The 23,969-nt window shown below is 35.6% G+C and overlaps 6 protein-coding genes and 1 pseudogene across 9 annotated transcripts; 4 read left to right on the forward strand and 3 right to left on the reverse strand.

Moving 5' to 3' along the window:
* The first annotated feature begins 693 nt into the window (after positions 1 to 693).
* LOC106333710 (F-box protein DOR-like) lies at positions 694 to 1,945 on the forward strand. Its single transcript, XM_013772131.1, has one exon. It carries the CDS (start codon positions 714 to 716, stop codon positions 1,887 to 1,889), a length of 1,176 nt encoding a protein of 391 aa, XP_013627585.1. The 5' UTR covers positions 694 to 713; the 3' UTR covers positions 1,890 to 1,945.
* Positions 1,946 to 2,457: 512 nt separating this feature from the next.
* Positions 2,458 to 3,122, forward strand: LOC106329836 (annotated as a pseudogene).
* Positions 3,123 to 3,574: 452 nt separating this feature from the next.
* On the reverse strand, positions 3,575 to 4,912 carry LOC106331626 (40S ribosomal protein S12-2). 2 transcript variants are annotated; one of them, XM_013770016.1, is made up of 5 exons: positions 4,820 to 4,912; positions 4,592 to 4,654; positions 4,052 to 4,358; positions 3,896 to 3,961; positions 3,575 to 3,816 (listed from the first exon to the last, which is right to left on the reverse strand). In XM_013770016.1, the coding sequence occupies exons 2-5, from the start codon at positions 4,597 to 4,599 to the stop codon at positions 3,757 to 3,759; spliced, it is 441 nt and encodes a 146-aa protein (XP_013625470.1). In that variant the 5' UTR covers positions 4,600 to 4,654; positions 4,820 to 4,912; the 3' UTR covers positions 3,575 to 3,756. The 2 variants fall into 2 exon arrangements, with proteins under 2 accessions (XP_013625470.1, XP_013625471.1); XM_013770017.1 differs by having other exon boundaries at positions 4,770 to 4,832.
* Positions 4,913 to 9,148: 4,236 nt separating this feature from the next.
* LOC106333776 lies at positions 9,149 to 10,580 on the reverse strand. Of its 3 annotated transcripts, XM_013772184.1 has the most exons (4): positions 9,916 to 10,580; positions 9,742 to 9,843; positions 9,575 to 9,655; positions 9,149 to 9,500 (listed from the first exon to the last, which is right to left on the reverse strand). In XM_013772184.1, the coding sequence occupies exons 1-4, from the start codon at positions 10,492 to 10,494 to the stop codon at positions 9,339 to 9,341; spliced, it is 924 nt and encodes a 307-aa protein (XP_013627638.1). In that variant the 5' UTR covers positions 10,495 to 10,580; the 3' UTR covers positions 9,149 to 9,338. The 3 variants fall into 3 exon arrangements, 2 of the variants coding, with proteins under 2 accessions (XP_013627638.1, XP_013627639.1); XM_013772185.1 differs by lacking the exon at positions 9,575 to 9,655; XR_001268460.1 differs by having other exon boundaries at positions 9,452 to 9,500; positions 9,575 to 9,843.
* A 740-nt stretch (positions 10,581 to 11,320) lies between these two features.
* LOC106335104 (putative leucine-rich repeat-containing protein DDB_G0290503) lies at positions 11,321 to 16,886 on the reverse strand. Its single transcript, XM_013773531.1, has 6 exons — positions 16,686 to 16,886; positions 14,283 to 14,405; positions 12,432 to 14,144; positions 12,204 to 12,359; positions 11,941 to 12,093; positions 11,321 to 11,804 (listed from the first exon to the last, which is right to left on the reverse strand). Exons 2-6 carry the CDS (start codon positions 14,370 to 14,372, stop codon positions 11,574 to 11,576), a joined length of 2,343 nt encoding a protein of 780 aa, XP_013628985.1. The 5' UTR covers positions 14,373 to 14,405; positions 16,686 to 16,886; the 3' UTR covers positions 11,321 to 11,573.
* A 2,032-nt stretch (positions 16,887 to 18,918) lies between these two features.
* LOC106328644 (choline-phosphate cytidylyltransferase 1) lies at positions 18,919 to 21,639 on the forward strand. Its single transcript, XM_013767126.1, has 8 exons — positions 18,919 to 19,188; positions 19,494 to 19,607; positions 19,694 to 19,789; positions 19,896 to 19,938; positions 20,015 to 20,170; positions 20,277 to 20,357; positions 20,893 to 20,991; positions 21,104 to 21,639. Exons 1-8 carry the CDS (start codon positions 19,010 to 19,012, stop codon positions 21,332 to 21,334), a joined length of 999 nt encoding a protein of 332 aa, XP_013622580.1. The 5' UTR covers positions 18,919 to 19,009; the 3' UTR covers positions 21,335 to 21,639.
* Positions 21,640 to 22,419: 780 nt separating this feature from the next.
* On the forward strand, positions 22,420 to 23,575 carry LOC106332356. Its single transcript, XM_013770825.1, has 3 exons — positions 22,420 to 22,684; positions 22,819 to 23,024; positions 23,137 to 23,575. Exons 1-3 carry the CDS (start codon positions 22,586 to 22,588, stop codon positions 23,324 to 23,326), a joined length of 495 nt encoding a protein of 164 aa, XP_013626279.1. The 5' UTR covers positions 22,420 to 22,585; the 3' UTR covers positions 23,327 to 23,575.
* Positions 23,576 to 23,969: the final 394 nt, after the last annotated feature.

The raw sequence follows: 23,969 nt of genomic DNA on the forward strand, positions 1-23,969 counted from the left end.
TTAAATTAATAAATTAGTGATTCAGCTAAAAATTATTAATAAATCAATGACTAAGCTAAAACTTAATAAAAACATGAAAAGTAAGCAAAATTGACTAAAATCATGGAAAACATGACAAATAAGCAAAATCAAAATAATTATATATCTAATTACATATTTTATAGTTATATTATTTAAATGAATAAATTATGGACTCAACTAAAAACTATTAATAAATTAATGACTCAACTTAAACCTAAATAAAACATGGCAAATAAGCAAAATTATCTAAAATCATGGAAATCATGACAAATAAGCTAAATCACTTAATAAATAATAGTATAGATGAGACCAATCTTAATTGTATATAGGCCTATATGAATTAACGGGTCAGCCATATTCCACCCACCTAAAAGAAACTGAATATGATTATAATGTTCTATATATCAAGGCTTTGTTATAATGATTACTTTTATCAGAACTCAAAACAAGTTCTAAAAGCAAAGTCAAGCTTTTTTTTGAAACATAAGTGAAACCAGATGCATTATTTTCTTTAAAAAAAAAAACAGAGGTGTGATGGAATAGGCTTTCGTGGCCGACAAGCGAAACAAACACACGTGGTCTCAGATTTTGGGCTACATGGGCTTTCTGTATGTTTGTTATATATATATGGCTGTATACGAAGTTACAACCTCACGGGAAGCTCTAGGGTTTACTGCTGAGTCTTCTCCACCATGGAACTGCAGCTAAATACAGAATCAAAAATCTTGTTGAATGGAAGAGAAAACTCAAAGCCGCTACCTATTGATCTCGTTATGGAAATACTCTCGAGACTGCCTGTAAAGTCTATAGGGAGATGTCTTTGCGTATCGAAGCTGTGGGCCTCCATACTTCGCCTTCCTTATTTCACGACGTTGTTCGCCACTAGATCTTCAGTTCGGCCTCATATGTTGTTGGCCTACGGTGAAAAAGGCCAGGTCTTATTTTTCTCGTCACCTCAACTTAAAAATCCTAATGAGAACGCGTCGTTAACAGCCAATTATCTTTCGCGTGTCCCCTATGGTGGTTCTTCCTTTCACATTAGTGATCCTGTCCATGGGTTGGTCTGTCTTACATATATAGATAAGGAGATCTTAAAGGAACATATAATATGTAACCCTAGCACGGGACAAACTTTAACCTTACCCAAAGTGAAGACAACAATGGTTGGGGTGAGAAGCATTTTTAAGTTGGTAAGCTTTTTGGGGTATGTTTCCATTGATAAACAATTCAAGGTATTGTCCATGGAATGGAACTCAGACCATTATATTCTTGGTCCGCAGCATCAAATTCTGACATTAGGAACTCAGAAACTTGAATGGAGACTGACCAAGTGTTGCATGCCCCATTCTTTTTGTCCTAAAGGGATATGCATTAATGGTGTTTTGTATTATCGAGCTTTCTATGCGTATACAGGAATTTCTGTGATAGTTTGCTTTGACTTTAAGTCCGAGGAGTTCAGTTATATAGAAGTGGTAAAGACTTTCGAGACATTAATATCTGACGGACCTCTGATAAACTACAATGGCAAGTTAGGCTCACTTATCTTCGAAGGGCATCCCTGGGGTGATAAAGCAAGAAGTTTTGAATTGCTGGTTATAGGAGATTTAGAAAAGCAGGAGTGGTCAACACACAAATACATGTTGCCTCCTACGTGGAAGAATGTGGTTGGAGAAGGCATGTTAGGCTTTGCTGGATTTTTTGGTACAAATACAATCGTGTTGTCGCGCCATTCCTACGTTATTTACTACAATATCGAGAAAAATACTATCGTAAAAGTTGGAATCCAAGGGGTGGAAGCATTTAAGTGTTTCGACTGTTCCATCTTTCTAGACCATGTAGAGGGCCTAAAGCTTGTGCAAGAGTTTTAATTAAGATAACAAATCTTGTTTGGCTTGTGATGATGGGACCTTTAAAATTAGTCCTTATGTTTTTACTGGTTTGTGTACTTATCATTATTCTGGCTTATTGCATTACAATTTTCTCTGTTTTTGGAAATCTTCTATGGATATTGTCTAAACTTTACAGCCTTGGTTTAGAAAGCACTCAGGAGCTATGGTTTATTAATTCTTAGCCAACAATATCTTTAAATTCTTACCTACCTAGTAATATGTATTGGGTGATCGTCTAGTTAAGTTTCGGACTATAGCCCGTAAATAAAGTGGTTTCCATAGTTGGTCATGTAAATTCTCTGTATTTATCAAACAAATAATAAAAGGAGGATAAGTATTCTTCTCGTCAACTCAGCCCCAAAACCCTGATGAGAAGTCGTCTTCTTCTTCTGTAGCCGCCAATTATCGTTCGCGTGTCCCTTTTTGTGGTTCTTCATGTCAGAATGCTGGTCATGTCCATGGCTTGGTCTGTCTTGCAGTTAGAGATAAGATCTCAGAGGGACCAAAAAATATGATCTCGACCGTACATAAAATATGTAACCCTAGCATGGTAAGCTTTTTGGGGTATGTTCCCATTGATAAACAATTCAAGGTATTGTACTCAAACCATTTTTCCTCCCTTCCTTATGTGCAGCATCAAGTTCTGACATTAGGAACTCAGAAACTTGAATGGAGAATGATCAAGTGTTGCGTACCCCATCATTCTTTACATGATGGGATATGCATCAATGGTGTTTTGTATTATCCAGCTGTTCATGTGCCTACAGGAGCTCCTATAATAGTTTGCTTTGACGTTAGGTCCGAGGAGTTCAGTTATATTGAATTGGAAACGACTTTCAAGACAGCAGTACTTTGTGGAAAACTGATAAACTACCATGGCAAGTTAGGCTCGCTTCTCTGCCAAGGGAATATATGACTACGCTGATGGAGCAAGTAGAAGTTTTGAGTTTGTGGTTATAGGAGATTTTCAAAAGCAGGAGTGGTCGACGCATAAATACGTGCTGCCTCCTCCTATATGGAAGAATATGGTTGGAGAATGTGTAGGCTTTGTTGGATTTATTGGTACAAATATGATCGTGCTGTCGCACACAATATCGTAAAAAAAATACTATCGTAAAAGTTGGAGTTCAAGGGTTGGAAGGGTTTCAGAGTTATAAGGCTTTCACCTTTATGGACTATGTAGAGAACCTGAAGCTTGTGAATGAGTTTTAGTTAAAGACTTTATAGAACTTGAGAGTTAACTCTACTCTCTCCAATGGAGGTAATGTTCTTGGTGGACTTATGGGCGCAGGACTGACTCAAGAATTCGGCATCACAAGAGAGTTTTGATAACATATCCTAGTGCCTGCCAAACAGACTAGACTTGATCAACATTGCAGCCTCGAGCTTACACTCTCCACTCAGAATTCTGTTGATGTTTTGCTCTTTGGCATTATCAATTATTTTCAGGATGTTCACTCGGAGATTCTCAAAGACTGACATTCCTGCAACTACGATGACATGCTTCCTAGAATTAAACCAAAGGTTTCTTTATAACCGTTGTGATGATATCTCTTGGTTGTCGGTTTGCCTGCTTGATCTATTTTTGCTTGGTTCTCTAGATTATCTAGTTATCAATTCAATAATATGTATAGAAATCGAGTATATTGAATAAAGAGGACGAGCAAGCAATAGCTAACATCAAAAATGCATTTTCAAAACAAATCTCAACAAGACTCTGTCTACTAACAAGTACTGTATTCAATATCAAAAACAACGAAGACAAGAGGTAAAGAAAGTGGCCACAAGAAAAACAAAATGTGTTTCTTTTGGGAATGAAAACATTTGAAATCTGACTTTGCTGATTTTAGTTAGATTCAATATGCTTCTTGACGATGTTGAGTGCAGTTGTCTCCTCACCGTAATCCTGTTAACAGTAGCGCACCACGAATAAATCACCAGAACACATTATACAAGTAAATGAGACATGTAATTAGACTCTTTACCTTGACTACAAGGCACGAGCATCCAACAACCTTCCTTGCATTCCCCTCTGAATCAATCTTGCAAAGCTGCAAAAGCACATTCAAGACTATTAATATAGAAAGTGTTGAACCAAACATTCCTTCAGATAATGAGAGAACTATAACCAAACCACTTACACCAGCCCATTCACCGAGGGTTTTGGCACTTGGAACAGTAAGCAAGTTGATGTTGTGATCAGCGCAAAGAGCTTTGACAAGCTTAACGTAATCAGGCTGGTTGCAGTCCTCAGCCAAGACACAAAGCTGAGCAGAACGCTTCTCAATAAGCTTAGCGCTTTCATGGAGACCACGAACCACACCACCGTGAGCACGAGCTTTCCTTAGCGTCAACTCCAATGCAGTCAACAGATCCATGTCCTCTGGAATGGCAGCAGCTGCCTCAGCAACCGGAGGAACAACAGCAGGAGCAGCAGCAGCTTCATCACTTATAAACCAAAAGAAAGAAAATACTTTATTATAAAAAAACAAAGATTATGCAATTAAGCGATATGATTATGAAAACTGATTCTATGTGATTAAACCTAAATTAGTACATACACAGGTCCTAATCTGTAAACCTAAAAATGAATCTGTAAACACTAAACTACAGATCTATCACAGACTCAGAAGACATTTTGAGAAATGTAACAACATAGCTGCATCGAAAGAGAAGCTTACCCAGACATGTTGACTCTCTGAATTGCCTTGGGAACGAAGAAAAGCAAAAGTTCCTTTTAAAATCTGTAAATAAAGGTAAAAAACATTCAATCCAAAAGTGATTTGTAATGAAGCGAAACAGGTGTCAGCAAGAAGAAAGCTGAAGAGTTTACGAACAAGACACAGATTGAAATCGTACAAAATAGGTAAACCGAACAGCTGTTGCAGAAGAGTGTTCAGAGACCGAACCTGAGAGAGAGGCTACAAGGACGAGGTGAAGGCCAGCGAAAATTGAGTGATGAGTTTATATATTTAGGGTTTACTGAAGACGCTGCTTAAAACGATTTTGACAGATTTGTTGCAAACCTGGGCCAGTCTAATGGGCTTATTATTTTTTACAGATTTTCTGCGGACCTGAGCCGCGACAAAACATCTTTTATTTCATTTGTTTCGGCTAAGACTAATTTTCATTTGATAATAAAATATACAAACTATTTTGGATCATTGATTAATACATGAACTAGTTTCCGTTGCTTATTAAATACACAAACTTTTGAAATTCGAAGATTTTATATATCGCTTTAGACGGCGTTAACTATGTTTAACAGAATTGAAGACGATGTTAGTGTTTAACTAAACACGTGTTTAAATTATGAAAATAAAATTCCTTATATATATATGAACTAATTTTTATTTTCTAATAAAATGCACAAACTATTTTGAATCCATGTTTAATATACGAATTAATTTTTGTTTCCCATTAAATACGCAAACTATTGTGTATTTTTAAGGAATTTTCTTTTCACAATTTAAACACGTTTTTAATTAAACATTAACGTCTTCATCACTTCAGTTAAACATAGTTGACGCCGTCTAAAATGATGTGTAAAATCTACGAATTTCAAAAGTTTGTGTATTTAATAAGCAACAGAAGTTAGTTCATGTATTAAACAGATATCTAAATAGTTCGTATATTTTATTAGCAAATGGAAATTAGTTCATGTATTTTTAAGGAATTTTCCCTTTGTTTTTTTTTGGAAATCCTCTCTTTTTTCGCTGTAAGTATTTCATTCAATTATAAATGTTTGGATTAGGCATAGGTGTTCGGGTATCCGTTCGGACGGATATTTCTGATTTTTGAGTTTTCGGATTTACACTCCTAGGTCTCATTCTAATATTTTTATTAGTATGGATCGGGTTCGGATAATAACACTTCGGGTTCGGTTCAAAATTGTATTGCATCTTAAAACCCATAAAGTAACCAAATATTGTTCGGATTTGGGTTATATCGGTTCGGTTCTGAAGTAAAATACAAAATTTTAAAGAAAAACATAAAAAAAACCCAAACTGAATAAAAATTAATCCAAAACACATAAAACAAAACACATAAAATTAATAAAATAACAATAAAATGTTAAATCAAGCATGAAAACAAACATCATTTGTAAGAAATATGTATTATCTTATAGAGAGAATAGACTTTTTATTTCAATGAGAAAATTATAAAATACTTATTTATACCTAATTATGTGCTTAAAGTATTTATTTTAAATTTTAATATTTATTTTTATATCATATTACCATAACAATTGAATTAATATTTGAAACTCTTATATATATTTTAAATATTTATATTGACTATTAATTTCGGATTTTTTGGTTATCCATTTCGAGTTCAGTTAATAATACTTTGGGTTCAGATATTTTTATACCACCCTAGAAGATCCGTTTGAGTATTTTTACAGTTCTGGATGGGGTTTTTCGATTTGGATTTGGTTTGGATTTTGGGTTCCGGATTTTATGCCTAGGCATAGTTTGGATCAAATCCACTACAGAATTGGAGGCAAAAGAGGCTATGTTAGATAAAATAATATAAAGGCCATTAGGGGAAGCCTCTAACTACATATAATTGTGAGAAATTCTTAGTGATTACGGTTCTTGCAATCAACATAGCCAGAGTACTAGTTGAGGTGCCAAAATTTTCCAGCTTCGATCGCCAAAAGAATGTAGAGACTTTAAAATCTTACTAATTATCCACTTAAAGAATGACCAAGCTATTGATCTTGTCACATCACCTAACAAGTCCGATGATTTCAACCCAAAAAATAATCTTCTGGAATCCAAGACTTGCCATGCCTTCAATAGCCCATAACCACCCATTACCTTTTATCCCAGTCACTCACCGGATTTATCAGCTCCAAAACTTTCAGGTCAATATTTACAAACATGTTCTTCATTAATGGTGATCTTTTCCTTTGTCCATCGTCAATCCACGGGGATGCCTGAAACAAGGTGTTTTGTCCATTACAGATCATAGTGGACACATACTTTCATCAGGCAATTCTTTGCCAAAAATGATACTTCTCCAATCAAAAGATAACCTATTGCCAAGAGCCGTTGTTTCAAAAGTAGAGTTTGCAAATTACCTACTTTTCAGAAATCTCGCTAGAAGGCACTCATGATCATTTAATAACCTCCAAACCTCCTTGGCCAGCAAGGCTTGATTGAATAAGTGGATGTCCTTGAATATCATACCAACAAGGCTCTTGGGCAGATATAATTTCTCCCAGCTCAACCAATGTATTTTTTTTTTCTTCTATTGAACTTCACCAATAGTGAGTCATATCGATTGATATATGGTCACATGTGAATTTTGGGAGTTTAAAACAACTCATTGCAAAAACATTCATCCCTTTGCCACAGACTTCATCACCACTTCTTTGCCCCCTTGAGATAGTACTCTAGAGAACCATTTTGAGAATCTCTCCTTTATCCTCTCCTTTATAAAATTCAGCATATATAATTTGGATCCACTGAAACATTCGGGAAGTCCTAGATATGAGATAGCCCCACCCACATTTCTGATTCCAAGCTTGTTATGTATCTCCGCTTTGACATTTTCCTCCACCTTGTCACCGAAGGTGATAGACGATTTGTATAGGTCTAAGTCATTATTTGTTAATAACTTACATAAAACTTGCCTAGTAAACAGTTTAGATGGTCTAATAGTTGAAGAATTTACTTCAAATGAAATATATAATTCAAGTTTTTCATATCTATTTCAATTATATTTGGTCATTTAATGTTTTAAATAATAAGATTATATGGTATATATACTAATTTAGAAGTTACTTAGATTTTAATTTTATAAACTATAAAAATTGAAAGGTGGAATATACTAGAACTTTTTACTTTATAATATATACAGATAATATATATATATATATATATATATGTATTTGTCTAAATTAAATAATATTTTAAATGGGAAGAAGATATATGTTTCTGAAATGAACAAAGCATGTCTTAATAAAAATAAAGAAATAAGCAAGTCTTTTATTACATAAATGAACATATCTAATTTCATACTCATAGTCTTTTGTCGAAATGTATGTAGGTTTATTTGCAACTAAATCTTGCTATGCTTTTATAGTTGGAATTTAAAAAGATAGATTTTTTTTAAACTGGCATATTTAATAACTAATTAGAATTTGTATTAGTTTACGAATCAAAATTTTTATAGTATAAGTAATCTTGTGTACTTATGAAGTTGGTAAATTGTGCCTTGATTTTGCCGCTTGTCTCCAAAATTGGTTGATAGGTCGAATATAAATTTACAATTTTCTATACAAAAATCTTTTCTTCTGGTTTAAGAATTTATTGATTCTAAAATATACTTTTATGTTGGTAAACAGTTTAGATGGTCTTATAGTTGAAGAATTTACTTCAAATGAAAAATATAATTCAAGTTTTTCATATCTATTTCAATTATATTTGGTTTTCTCACTGCAAGAGAACAAAATGAACTATATATTTGTTTTGTTTTGCAGAATCGATACTATGCTGCCTTCTGGACGATGAAGAAGAAATATGCAATAACAAGTTAACCAACATAAAAGTATCATATTTTGTTATCCTTTCAACTGAATTAAAGGAACTGACAAGACTGAAGAATAGATCTTTCTCTATTGTGTTTATTCCCCTTTCTGAAAATGTTTCTTTAGAGTCATTAGCAAAGATAGCAAAAACTTTCAATAGGGAGTTGTACTATACTGGTTGTTTTGTTTCTAGTCCGGTTCCTGAAACAAACTCAAGTTTGAGAAATAGAACCGTTGTTTGATGAAAAAGAAAAAAAAACTATCATATTCATATTCATTGAGTTATCAAAAAAAAAAAAAACTATCATATTCATTGTCGAATTATTTTTGGGTTGCATCTTCATTTTTATTTATTTTTGGATGAATACGACGGTCCAATATAAAACACTCAATTTGTGTTCTGTTGTTATGAACTACTATCCTTTGTTTCTCAGTTGATATCAAAAGCCGTGGAAACATCTTTTATCCTTGAAACTATAAAACAAGAACGCTTTAGACTTTACTTTAGCGGTCCTGAATATATATAACTTTACTTTAGTGTCTTGATTTAGGAATATATACACGCATATCTTTAAAGGGTTTTTACTTTTGAGGTCAAAAAGACAAGTCAGCAGACTGAGTGGATTTTGGATGCTACTTCCTTACGATGCCATTTAGACTGTTACCATCCTCTGAGCATGATATCAAACACACACAAAAATCACATCCAGTTCAATGAATGAGGGTAACAAGAGTATGACACTAGAACAATGTGTATAGTATCTATAAAACGAAGAAGCGTATGGAACAATCTGTACCAAACAATACGAATGAAACAAAATGTGTATAGCTAGTATCAAGCATGAGAGAGATCCTTCCACATACGGTGATGATGATGAAAACCACCATGTCTACAAGAGCTTGTAGTAGCAGTCACGGCCAGAGAAGAGAGTTCTGTAGTTTCTTCCACAAGGACAGTTGATCTCAACAACAAAAGCCTCACCAACTCTGTCCACCTTCACTCCTTCTTTACACTCTTTGTCGTGCTCCTCCTCTGGTGACTCAACTTGTGCCTGCACGTACGGTGCCAAAAAAGAGACTTTAACCCACAAGGTTATAGCAGAACAAAAGTGGGAGAATCTCGAACCTTAGGACTACTGTCTTCACCGTACTTGATGAGCTTGTTACACCACTGATCCAGTTCACGAACTCCCTCCTTGATAAGACGCTGCCATGCATGATCAAAAAATCTTTGGATTAGCTGTCCTTGCTGAACAAGAAACATCTTCTCAATGAGAATCAAGAATCAAACACCTTAGGACTACTGCCATCTTGTTTCACCGATTCACCGTACTGTAGAAGCTTGTTACACCACTGATCCAATTCAACAACTCCATTCTTGATAGCATAGAGCATCTGCGATGATCAACACAACAACATCAGAAACCCTAAATCGTAAAAAAACGAATAGCAAAATACTCTTATAACCTTATTGGCTTCGGACGTTTCTTGATTCGCAAGATCAGTTCCATGAAACGCCGGCGAAACATCGGAGACGCACCGCCGGAAGACCGGTGGCCGTGGCGGCAGAGACGGTGCTGTTTCCTGAGCGACGCCGCTTCGGGAAGAAAACGTATCGGAGAGAGATCGTCTGTAGATCGGAGACGAACGGACTCGCGTCGGATTAGAATCCACAGGAAGCGGAATCTTCGAGTATCCCAAGCGATTCGACATCGTTTCGTCATCCTCGGCGTCACGTGGTGGGGGAAGAAACAGCTTCTTGCGTCTACGCTCGTCGGCTTCTTTCGACTCCGGGGAGGGGCGTTTCACGGGGCTGGTGGCGGCGGCGGGGGAGGAAGACCCGAAAGATCTGTGCGATGGAAACTGCGGAGGAGACGAGTTCGCGCGGCGGCGATCGGAGGAGTTACCGAAGCTGTTGATACGGAGGAGAGAGAGATCGATGTTCTGAGTGTTGTCTTCCTCGGGGTGAGCGGAGGAGTAATCGGTTTCCTGGGAGTTATCGATTAGAGCATCTAGGGTTTCCGCCATGCTTAGGGTTAGAGTCATCGTTCTTTTCTTCTCACTGTGGAAAGTTCAAAGAGAGGAGGGAAGTTGAGGAAGGAGAGTGGAGAGACGTTCAGTGGAGTGGTTTGGTTTATATAGGCAACTCGGGTCGAGTTAACCGGAGCGAGCTTCTTTAAATTAATCGGTCCAACTAGTTTGCGCGGAACCGGTTTTTCGTACCTGGATAATTTATCCAAAACCGAGAGAACCGAACTAAACAAAATTTAAAAAGAACCGAACCAAAAAATTAAAAATATCCAAATAGTGTTATAAATTCGTGGATATTCATAACCGGCCCAATGCTAGAGAGAGACTCTACTGTAAGGAGAGAGGAAGAGAGAATCGGCATCTTGCTTTTTCCTTATTAGATTATGATTTGTACTCTTTCCATATTTGTATTTCTTTTCTTTAGTTTTTTCATTATTCTACGACGATGTAATTCCCTATATATAAAGTGCTCTTTATGTTTATGAATAATATAGAAACATACATATTCTATTATCTTGTTTCACAACAAATAGTTCATATATCTTAAAAAAATCTAAACTGGACCAAAATCTAATAAAAAAACAAGTAGTATTCAAATATACAAATAAATTTATTATATCTAAAATAATAATTATATTTAACTATAAAATAATCAAATATGTAAATACAATTTATAATTATAAATCTACATAAAATATCCAAAAAGATATAAAACTGCATTATCTAAAATTATTCCAATTATCTAACATTTTCCAAAAAAATTATCTAAAATGACCAAAATAATTAAAACTAGCCAATGTTTTATGTTACCTAAAAACCATGACAAATGTACAGAGAAAACTATCAATTAACTTCACCTTCATTTAATTTAATTAGAGTATCAAAACATTGTTTGACCTACAAGCCAGAAAATAACCCCAATCCAGAAAAACGAAAACCAAAAACAATATGCAGAGAGAACATGCAGAGCTTCATAAACTCTGATAAGCATTACATCTATATCATTGGCCTTATGAGAGAGTTTGATCAGAATTCAAAACCCCAAAATAAAATAAAAATGATAGAATGAACATCACACCACACCAGAAGAGAGTCTAATACTTTTTCCCAAGAATTATACCGATGATAACGGAAACCAAAGCCACTCCGGACATGATCTTCACTGTCATGAGATGTGAAGTTGAAGCCGTCTGAGTGGTAGCAGTAACGTTGCCCGAAGAAGAAGTTGATGCCTCTGACTTCCTCTTGCTCTTACGTTTCGTTGGTGAAGAAAAGGACAAGTCAATGTCTCGAGACTTAATGCCTACATCCATTGCCTCAGTCTCCTGCAAAGTTTGGTATAAGTAAGTGATCAAAGTCTATAATGTAAGAAGGTATCTTAACGGATATTCTGTCATTTTACTCCTAGATGTATGAATGTTATCAGTCAAACAAGTTCTGAGCTGAGATATTATGATTAACCTTAGTCTTAGCATCCGCGAGCTTCACTTTCTGTTCAAGATCTTTGACCTTTGACTCATATTCAGTGATTGTCTTTTTCTTAGCTTCAGTCTCTTCTTGTGATTGCTTTAGTGCAGACTCCAGCTCTGAATGCTTCTGCGAATATGTTTGTTTCTGTTTCCAAGGTAAATATATCAGAGCTTATAACATAATGAGGGAAGATGGATTTGTCCATAAGCGTATGTGAGATATGTAGAAGTTTAAACAGAAGAAAGATCAATAACCTGTTCATCAATAGAACTCTGAGCCGCTTTAAGCTCTTTCTGAAGCTGAACCACTTGCTCACTGAGCGCATCTCGGTCACTAGCGATATGTTCGCCTTCCTGCAGTTTTGAGGTCAGTTCTGCCACTTTTACAGACGCAGCCGTTGCATTTTCAACCTGCAGAAACATCAAACCAGTACTGTTATTATATAAGAATCTTATAACAACAGTTGTAGATGAGTGTATTACCTCTTCTTTCAACTGAGTTTCGATTTTTTTCAAACTCTTCTCAAGTTCTTCAACTTGTGATTCCAAAACAGTCTTTTCAGCAGCCACTGCTCTAAGCTTCTCAATCTCGGACACCAAAGTATCAGCTTTAGACCTCTCTACTGTTACTTGCTCCTCAAGCTTTGCAATAACTGACTGCAGCTCATCCTTTAGATCTTTTGTTGCCTGCTCCCTCTCAGCCTCCAGAGCAGAGAGCTTTGTCTGCAACTCGTTAGCCTCTGATCCATGATTAGCTAGCTCCTGGTTCAGCTTTAGATTTACTTCAGCCAGATCCCCATTTTCTTTATCAAGAACATCACACTTGGCCTTAAGCTGATCAAGCTCTTCTTTTAGAGAAGAAGATTTGCTAGACGCTTCAGCCAACTTCTCTTCATATGATTTTACTATCTCCTCAAGGCCTTTCAGTTTCTCAGTTGCCTCTGAGTCTCTGCTAGTGAACTCCTCCATCACCTTTTGGATTCTATCCTCAGAGTCTTTACTTAAAGACTCATGCAAAGCTTCAAGCTCCTTGGTTTTAGTCATAGCTTCATCTATTTCTCTTCCTTTCTTCTCAAGACTCTCTTCAGCAGACCTCAGCTTCTCCATTACTTCGCCTTCACGTAAGCCACCAGCTTTTAGGTCGTTTTCAACGCTCTCTAACTTTCCTTGTGTCACACTCAATTCATTCCTGAGACTTTCTAACAGACTCTCAGACTCACTGATCTTCAAACCGTACTCACTCACTGTATCTGTCAGTTCTTTCTCTTTCTCAGTTGCAATGTTTAAAGCAGCTTCGAGGCTCGAACTCTTCACTTGGAATGCCTCTAGTGCGCTAACTTGCTCCTCAAGTTCTTGAATTCTGTATTTTTCAGTCTGGAGTAGAAGCTCCAAGTCTCTCAATCTTCCTTCTGCCTCTTCATGTTTGGACTGTGATGTCTGACATAGACCTTCTAGCTCAATGCTGCGCTGGTGAGTCGTGTTAGCACGATCTTCGTGCTCTACGCCCTTCTGGAAAGCTACTCTCAAATCTTCCTCAAGCTCTGCATTTCTGGCTGATGATTGGTTTAGAGAAGATTCTAATTCCAGTAGCTGAGTGGTCGCCTGTTTCTTCTCTTCCTCGGAAGCTTCAAGAGCTGTTTTTAGTTCAGACACTTTCTCTTCAAATCTCTTCGCCTCTTCGGCTGAACGCTTTAGCCCTTCCTCCAACTCTATCAACTTCTTTTGCGAGCTCTCGAGTTCTATCCCCAATGCAGCGAAAGCTTCCTTAACTTCAGTTAGTTCCTTATCTTTAGCATCATGTGACTGCAAAGCATCTTCCAAGGACTTCAACTGAGAGCTGTGTCTCTCTTCCCCTTCAAGAACTCTCTCTTGCTGCTTCTTGTGGACAGCTTCGAGCTCTCCGTGCTTCTTCTCCGTTTTTTCTAACTTCTCTTTCGCAGACAAAAGCTCCTCCTTCAAGTGGGTGTTCTCAGATTCGTACCGTTTCAGTTCATCCGCTACTCTTTCCAGTTCCAGCTCTAGCTCCTTGGCCTTTTCTTGTGATTCTTGTAGTTCTCTTTGTGAACCGCTCGAGCTTCTTTCAATCGAAACTTGCTTTTCCTCTTGGACAGGAACATGGTCTGCTTTGTCAATAGCTTCCTTCTCGACTTTTATGAACTCCCCATCATCCTCTTCTTTCCCTTCCTTTGTCACAGGCTGCAATAGATTGAGAAATAAAATATTTAAATCTTTACTTAATTCGTTGGTGCTAGTATGCAGCTTCATAGACAGACAGAAAAGTTCACTATAGCCATAAGCAAGCATATAAAATTTGTGAAACCGAACACTCATTACCTTGACGGAAACATCAACTGTCTTAAGGTCATCAGCATCTCCTTTCACTTCAGGGACCTCGGAACTCGCTACTTGAGTTGCTTCCTCCATGATATGATCAAGCAACTCTGGCTACTTATAGTTCTGCCGAATATATAAAAAAAGGTTATTTGATTTCTACTTATATCATATTGTGAATTATTTACATAAATAAATTAGACTGAAACAGTAGCTTGCAAGAAAGAGAAGAGCTAATAACAAAATTTAGATCGAAACCAAATAAGATAAGATATTTATTGTAATAGTCAACAGGAATTATACATCATCTCTCGTTACAACTAATTGAAATAACATTTCAATAAAATATTTCTAGCTTCGTAGTTTTATTATTTTTCAAGAAATGACATACGTTGAAGATCATAAAGCAAAAGAATCCAAAACAGTCATGAGAAGACAAAGATCAATAGGTAGTACGGGCTGTAACATGTGATGAAATCAGAGTTTGAATCTGTTAGAACACCAAACAAGGTCCACAATGATACAAATGAGTAAAGCATGCGTGTATAATATTAAAAAAAGCCCTACCAAACAAAACTAAAGATAAGTTAAGGTGTAAAGTGGCCATCAAACCAGCAACATCAAAGTAAGTTTTTTTTTTTTTTTTTTTTTTTTTTTGATAAAAAGTTTCTTTCTTTTTGTATAGAAAAATTCTTTTATCATCATTATGCAACAAAAGGATCCAAAGAAGATTATTACAAAGCAAATCTTTAGAAACTAAATATATATAAAAAATAGGGGAAAGAAAAGAATCATAAGGTACGCCGAACAGATGGAGCGGTGACTCACAGGCCAGAGTGTTTCATAACAAGAAACTCATGGGTAATCATCTATAGCTTTTGTAACGCCGGATTTTTCAATTACATCATACAAAAACTTTGGTTAAAATGTAAAATAACTAAAGGAAAAAAGCCCATTAATTTAGGATCACAAGGTGGAACAATACATCAGAAATCACAAACTTCTTTTTCGGTTGTTCCAGAGTCCAAACAAAGTTTCATTTTCTATCTTATTGTATAAAACACAAGAATATTCGATCCAAAGAGGAATTTTTCTAAGGGCAAATCTCCAAAATAGCACATTTCTAAGTTTATATCACAAAAATAGCACTCAAAAACTAAAATGACCAAAATAGCACATTTCTAAGTTTATCATTTGAAAATTTTAATTTTTTTATTTTTCAAAATTTGAAATCTTATCCCCAAAACCTCATTTCTCAACTCTAAACGCTAAACCCTAAACCATAAACCCTAAACCCTAAACCCTAAACCCTAAACCCTAAACCCTAAACCCTAAACCCTAAACCCTAAACCCTAAACCCTAAACCCTAAACCCTAAACCCTAAACCCTAAACCCTAAACCCTAAACCCTAAACCCTAAACCCTAAACCCTAAACCCTAAACCCTAAACCCTAAACCATAAACCCTAAACCCTAAACCCTAAACCCTAAACCCCATCCTTTAACTCTAAACCCCAAGTTTGTGACTTTTGATAAAACATTAAGTGCTATTTTTGTGACTTTTGAACTTGAGTGCTAGTTTGGTAACAAAAACTTGATTTAGTGCTATTTTTGTCTTTTTCTCTTTTTCTAATCTCGGATAAGTTTTTCTCGACTTCTCTTAACTTATTTTGGTCTACTCGCTGCCCTATATTGATAGAGACAGCATATCACTAAAGTTGCAAGTAATCTTCTTTATTTCGTTTGTCAAAAGTTGCGAGCTTAAGACCCAAAAATAAAAGGCATGATTCTAATTATCGTGTATTAATATATAGTATGTAATTAGGGTCTATTAATATGTAGTATGATCTGGTAGTTAAAATAAAAAAGAGTTGATGATTAGTATTTTTTGTGTGCAAATGAGTTGATGATTAGTATAATACTAGAAACTACCACTACATGATGAATATGCCAATGAAATTCATATTAGTATCATCCACAGTCAAAGATTAGTTTTACCATGGTCAAAAAGAGTTGAAACTAAAATTTCACCGTGAACTTCTAAATCCGTTCACAACAAAAGAGATCCTGAGATTGAAACACTGCTAGTACGAGACAATGATTTGATCAGGCGGATCTGTGGTCGGAGAAGCGATTGTAAAGGATTTTCGAATTTTCAGAGATCTAAATAGAGAGATAAGATCGATCAATTTCAAAATCAAGCAAGGATCAGTAAATAAGAAGGAGACGAAGAGTCGCCCCCAACAAAACTTTCTGCGAACCCATTTTTTTTTTTTTTTTTAAAATAAAGGATCTGAAGCGTTTATGATCCGTTACAAATCAAGAAGATCACAATAGAGAATCACGTTACAGAACTAAAATGACTCATCAAATACTAAGAAGAAGACAAGAACTAAGAACAAGCTTACCCAAGTGAAGCTGCTAAATCTGAGATGCTACTCTGTTTTTTTTTCCTCTTCTTTTGAAATCTCGCAGCTGGGAGAAAATAAAAGAAAAGAGTAGATGATGACGAAGAAATGCAGATTGGGTTTGTGAGAGAGAGAGAGAGAGATAGGGAATAGTTTAGGGTTTATAAAGTGGACAGTGTATGTTGGACGGGGAGACCGTCCATTTTAATTTTATTTCCCATTTTGAATGACAAATACTGGCGGACGAGGAAACCGTCCATTTTAATTTTATTTCCCATTTTGCCCCTTAGATGATGTCATGATCATTCTTACCTCGAATATTCAAACCGATTTATTAGCTTTCTTTTTATTTAAGACCAAAATTTTAGAATTGTAATTTAAGTCATGACTAAAATAGGAAGAGATCAGTAACAAAGATTATTGAATTAAGTTCAGAGACTAATAATAACATATTTTAAATAATGATTTTATGCTTTTAAAATCTGATGGAGTTAAATTTATTAAATTAAAAGATTTTCTTAATAACTTTCTAAGAAATTCATTTATTAATGGATTAAAAATATCATAAATCTGTCAATGATATAGATTTACCTTAAATACATATGTAAATTTTTGTGATTGATAATCTATAAGTGTAACTGTATGTATTTAATGGAGTAAAATTTTACTCTGGATTTGACTTTTACTCTCATTCTAACTTTTTTCACCAATCAACTGAAAATGGAAAAAAAAAGGGTAAAAGTGTATTGATTTTCGTGGACCATCTCTACTAAAATGAAGTGGAAACGAAAATAACACATTTTCTCCATTTTTCATTTTTTTCTTTTTATTTCCACCTAGTTACGCTATTTGTCACCGATCATTCTATGTGCTAGTACAACAATAGACTGAAAGAAAGGGTAGATTTGTAATTTGGTAAGGAGGAAGAAAAATCAAAAAGAGAGGATGTGTGATGAATGGCTGGCTGATGGTACAAAAGGAAGAGTGAGAAGGCCCACTTACACCAGATGAGCCACCGACCGACCAAACCGTCCTCACCATGGAAAACTCTTTCTTTTTACTTCTTTCCATTTGATTTGGCCCCTCGTCTTTTATTTTTCCTTTTATTATTTCCCCCCTTAATAGAGACACTTTCACTTATTTGGTTTCAAAATCCACATCACGTTGCGGGTCTTTTTTCATTTCCAAGTTGTGTACAAAGGAAAATGAAGCGTTACCGTATTGAAATCGTAACTGATAGATCATTAACTGTAAAGATGTTAATACTTAATACTCTCATTGGGCAAAAAAAGAGTGTTTTTTTTGGCTGTTGAACATGTCGAACAAAATTCTCGTCAACGTCACAGTTTTTCAGTCTGAAATGAATCATGTAAACTGTAACCCTTTATCTGCATGTATGAAATTGATGAAGAAACTGAAATTATTAAAAGCTGGTCAACTTAGCCAAACTGGCGGCTATCGAAACTTCCGCATTTGGTCAAAGTTCAATGAAACGTAGCCAATGCTTTTGCCAACAATGAAAACAAAACTGAAAAAGTCACAAAGAGAAAATGAATCAAATGTTCGTATGTAGAAGTCCCGATAACATTATCGCAAAAGAAATAAATGAACATGAAGTGTAACGTACAATTAGTTTTTTTTTTTGGTTTGGAGGTGTAATGTACAATAACTTGAAACAAAGAGAACACACTAGAGCCTTGATTTACTAGTAGCAGATGAGAGAGTAGAAGACAAGAGGTACGTATAAAGGCATTGTCTAGCTGGGCTGTGTAAGCTTGCAACACCCCGGTTGCAGATTGCAGTAACTGCAACAAGAAGCGACCATCATCCTTGGCTTACTATATAACCATTTGATGCTATAATACTGGGACCAACACAAAGCACACTTGCCATCGATCCATCCTTTTATTTAGATTCAAAGGTATGTATTTTCATTTTAAGTAAATTTTTTAAAAAAATACTTTTTCTTATTTTACTATTGGATTATTGGTGTTTACTATTTTGTAAATGTAAATTTAGATGTAAATTTACAAAACAATACCTATATATTTTAAAATTATAAAACGTTTATAATTTTAATTTAAAATAAAATACACGGATTTTTAAAAACTATATATAGTAATTAATCATTACTAATATTAATAAAATGTATTTATTTATGAGATTAAAATTTATTAAATTATTTCGGCCTGTCTCAATTAATAAAAAAAAAAGAAGAAGATTAATAATCATTTTCTCGTCAGGATAGAAAAGAGGGAAGCGACTATCACTTCTTGTTGTAAGTTTTCCGTTCCATTTGACAAGGCGACTGATCATCGGAGAACATGAGCAACGTCACCGGTGATCCCACTGGAGACGACCTTTCCACCGCCGTCGCACTCCCCGGCTCTACAGCAATCCAGAGTTCGCCTCCGACTGATCGTCCCGTCCGCGTCTACGCCGATGGGATCTACGATCTTTTCCACTTCGGCCACGCTCGATCCCTCGAACAGGCCAAGAAATCGTTAGTATCCTCTCATCTCCCTGAGATAGCTTTGACTAATTTCGTTTTTATTTCGGATGGATTAGTGTTATATTGATCTGTGATCTGTTGAATTAGGTTCCTTGAGTAAGTTGTGCAGAATGGTCTCGATGATAATTTGATCTTCGTTGATGATTAATATTACTGCCAAATACATCGTGATTGTGTAATTTTGATAGGTCTCTCTTTGTAAAAGGCTTGAGATTTTGGAATAGTTCTGATCTTTTTTGATTTTGTAATTTTGAGAAATGGTTTCGTGTTTCTTATTGGTGTTGCCGTTGCTTTAGGTTTCCAAACACTTACCTTCTTGTGGGGTGTTGCAACGATGAAACCACACATAAGTACAAGGGGAGGACTGTGATGACTGCTGAAGAGCGATATGAATCACTTCGGCATTGCAAGTAGTTGCCTTTTTTCATACCTTGTGTTGTTGTAGTTTAAGTAATGGAATGGAAGTTTTAGAGAGAGAGTTTGTTTTGTTACACAGATGGGTGGATGAAGTCATACCGGATGCACCGTGGGTGATCAACCAAGAGTTTCTTGACAATAACCGGATTGATTATGTAGCCCATGATTCCCTTCCGTAAGACCATGTTTCCTTTTGTCTCTGTCTTGATCTTGTTTTGGATTTTTTTGAAGGATTATTGTTTTCACCTCTTATGCTCTTCCTTGTTTGAATCAACGTTCAGGTATGCTGACACCAGCGGAGCTGGAAAGGATGTCTATGAATTTGTGAGTCGCAATAATACTTCTGCTTTTGATGTTTTTTGTGTGTGTTTATGGTTTAACTGTGAGCATCTTGATACAGGTTAAGAAAGTTGGGAGGTTTAAGGAGACAATGCGGACTGAAGGAATATCAACCTCGGACATTATTATGAGAATAGTGAAAGATTACAACCAGTATGTCATGCGTAATCTGGATAGAGGATATTCGAGGGAAGATCTTGGAGTTAGCTTTGTCAAGGCATGCCATCTTCTTCTTCTTTTTTTGCTACCTCTTCATTTTTCTTGTTTTTCAAAAAAAAATTCAATTGGAGGAGTCAGCTTTGGGTTTATTGATTTTGTAACAGGAAAAGAGACTTAGAGTTAATATGAGGCTAAAAAAACTCCAGGAGAGGGTCAAAGAACAACAAGAGAAAGTGGGAGAAAAGGTATGTCTTCTCCCAACTTCCATTTGCTTAATTGTTCATCATGATTCCATCGTTTTGATTGTATTGCATTCTATCAAATAAGCTGTTCATCATAATTTCAAGGTGAATAAACTTAATCTATGGCTTGTACCCTCTGTATACTATATATTCACGACTGTTTATCACCTTCTTGTGTCACGTTTGCAGTCCAACTTCTCATAACCTGAACCTCGTTCACTTCTCTTAGGATTTTTACCTTCTAGGCAAATAGTATTCTTATCGCTTTTTTCTAGTTTGTCTTTTTGTTGATGCTTGTTAATCCGTTTGTCTTTGAAAGTCTAAATAGTACTTCTTTTATGTGTAGTAGTGGTGCCAGGCGATATCAAATTTTAAGATTATTTCATCCTTATAGTAGAAGCCTGTTCACTTGTATCAACTGTGCTTGAAACTTCCATGCATTTTCTTTCTTTATCTAGTAATACGACATCTTGAAGATTTCGATGCGATATCCAACTGTTCTCACTCCTTTGTTAATGTTTAAACCCGGATTTTCCAGATCCAAACTGTAAAAATGCTGCGCAACGAGTGGGTAGAGAATGCAGATCGATGGGTTGCTGGATTTCTCGAAATATTTGAAGAAGGTTGCCATAAGATGGTAAGTTAAATCTTGATGAAATTATCAACTAGCAGCATATATGTTAACAAGTTAGTACTTACGTTCTGTATAACCTTTGATTAAAAATGGCAAATGCGTAATCTTTTAATAGGGAACTGCAATCAGAGACAGTATCCAGGAGAGGTTAATCAAACAAATCCCCAGAAAGAAGCTGGAGAACGGTCAGGATGATGACACAGACGATCAGTTCTATGAAGAATACTTCGACCATGACATGGGCAGTGAGGAGGATGAAGATGAAAAATACTATGACGAGGAGGAAGAAGTAGAAGAAGAGGAGAAAGAGAATGCCGTTAAAACGGATGCAAAAGACAACAAGTAAGAACTAAGAACAACACTGGCTGTCAGAAACCAAAGGTTAGTGTACTAATGACCACTTACTTTAGTCTCTCACTCTCTCTATCAGTAAAATGCAAACATGTAGTAATATCAATGTGTAGAAAGTGAGAGAGTGTGTGCTTGTCTTTGGTGAGTTGTCTCATCGTTGTTGATTTTTGTATACAAATGTTTTTCCTTTCGATACTTGGTATCTTCTGTATCTTTTGTTTCTATCGTTTTTTTTTCTGTATAACAGGCAAAGTGTTATGGTTATGAATAATGCAGTGGGTCTGAAAAAGTAAAAGTCAATGATTCGTGTCTGCCCTAGATCAAAATTGGATATGTTCATTTTTCAATTTTCCAACTCTACTTATTAAATTGAAATCTAAATAGTAAATAGTAAATACTAATCACATAAATTAATCATGTGTTCCATGATCTTTAATTCAAGAAAGTTTCAAACTTCAGAACATTGTTCAACCTAAGATTACTAATATCACCGCAAGGCTTTTAAAATTCTTATGCTAAACTGGTTTGGTTGACTGGTTGTCTATATATGCTAACCCCAAGGACCTCGACTCTGGTTTAATTTTAATTGGTTTGTTATATATATGATTTTACTTTTGGTTGTTTACTTTTAGCCCGATGAACCAAATGTCACATAAAAGTTCCAACTGCAAGATGAAGATTATGTAAATATTAAGAGTTCCATAAAGAAACCTAAAGGTATGAATGGATGCATAATATTCTATATATAGTACATAAGTACTTGTTTAAATGATTTTTCTTTTGTTTAATTTTGGAAAATTTTCTAACTATCGTGAAGTTGATGCTTTAAGTGCAAAATATATCAAAAACGATTCCATGAAGCTGGTGTTAATAGTTATTTACCAATATGCTAATTTCTTATTGTTGCTAGTTGCTAAACATTCACCAAGATGCTACTGTTTTTTTAGGTATGGCATGGTCCTTTTAATATCATTTTCTACCTTTTAATGTGTCTTCTAAAGTTTATTTCATTTTTTCTCCCTTCCACGCACTCAGAACTTTATTTTACTACTATATATCAAACCCCATTTGGTTATAAAAGATATTTACTCATTAGACTCTGCACTACCCATTCTCATATCTCTTTTCAAGAAACACTCTCCCTCACAGGGAAACCTCTCCTCTTCTTAACTCACATTTTGAATTTAACCTTCTCAAAGTATCTCCAACAAAACTAAATCCTAGTTATTAAAAAAGAGAATTAAAAATGGCTAGGATAGGAGGTATTCTTGTTTGTTTAGTCATCGCAGGCTTAGATGTAGGTGCTGCAATACTCGGAATCCAAGGAGAAGCCTCTCAAAATCAGGTATTCTATATATTTCCATGATGATGATGATAGTTTGCACTATAGGACCGTCTCAAACTGTCCATAAGGTTTAGATCGAGTTCATACTCTAATATACATTCTAAAAGACGGTCTGGTTGCAAATGTGGCTGTAGGTGAAGCACATGAAGCTGTGGCTATTTGAGTGTAGAGAGCCGAGCCAGGACGCGTTCAGGCTAGGTCTAGGTGCAGCAGCGATATTGGTAATGGCCCATGTCCTCATCAATTTGGTCGGAGGCTGTCTATGTATTTGCTCTCAGGACGAGTTTCAAAGATCTTCTTCCACTAAGCAAATCTCCATGGTTTGTCTCGTCGTCACTTGGTACGTTGAAGTTTGAACGTTAACTCACTCTCAATACAATCTTCTTGGCATTAATAATTGTTGTCCCTAAATGAAAGACACGTGGTGTGTGTTGATTGGATGATGATCTCAGGATCGTATTCGCCGTTGGATTTGGAGCTTTGGTGATTGGAGCGATGTCGAACAGCAAGTCAAGATCCTCTTGTGGGTTCACACATCACCATTATCTATCCATTGGAGGGCTCTTGTGTTTTCTTCATGCCCTCTTTTGTGTCGCGTATTACGTTTCTGCCACTGCGGCTAAAGATGAAGCTGCTAAGTGACAAAGACAGTCACGATCAGTGATGGAAATGGTGGGTCCTTGTCCTTGACTATGATGGTAATTGTGTAACAATTTATGTAAAATTATTTAACATAATGCATTTTTTTTTCTTAAATTGTTTCACGCATTTCAAAGTTCTTTTGTAATTTGGACATATTGAGAAAAGCGAAAGCTTTCTCTGTCTTTTATGTCACGCTCTGTCGTCGCATGTGGGATTAAAATGCACTAATGATAATGACGTTTAATGGAATCTTGTCTTTGCTTTGGTTCCGGAAATTACTCTCTAGTCGGTGCTCTCACTAGAGAGTTTTCAGACACGCCTATGTTCCTTGTCACGGGATTTGTTAAATTTTGAAAAGACTTTTTCTTGGGTTCACCCCTTATGTGTGAACCTAAAGGTTCACCAACCAATAGAAAGTTGTCATTTTAGATCTAGTATTTTTTAATTAAGGAAACAAAATAACTTGCCAAATTATATTATGCTTTTAAAATAAAAAATAAAAAATTAAATAAATAAAAATAACAATAGTTCTAAAAAAAGATTATTTAAAAAAAATATTTATTTTTAAGATTTAGAGTTTAGTGTTTAAGATTTATAATTTAGAATTTATCCAAATGTTTAGTGTTTTTCCAAGGGTTTAGGG

This window comes from Brassica oleracea, chromosome C3, assembly GCF_000695525.1.
Source record: "Brassica oleracea var. oleracea cultivar TO1000 chromosome C3, BOL, whole genome shotgun sequence".
Classification (NCBI taxonomy): Eukaryota; Viridiplantae; Streptophyta; class Magnoliopsida; order Brassicales; family Brassicaceae; genus Brassica; species Brassica oleracea.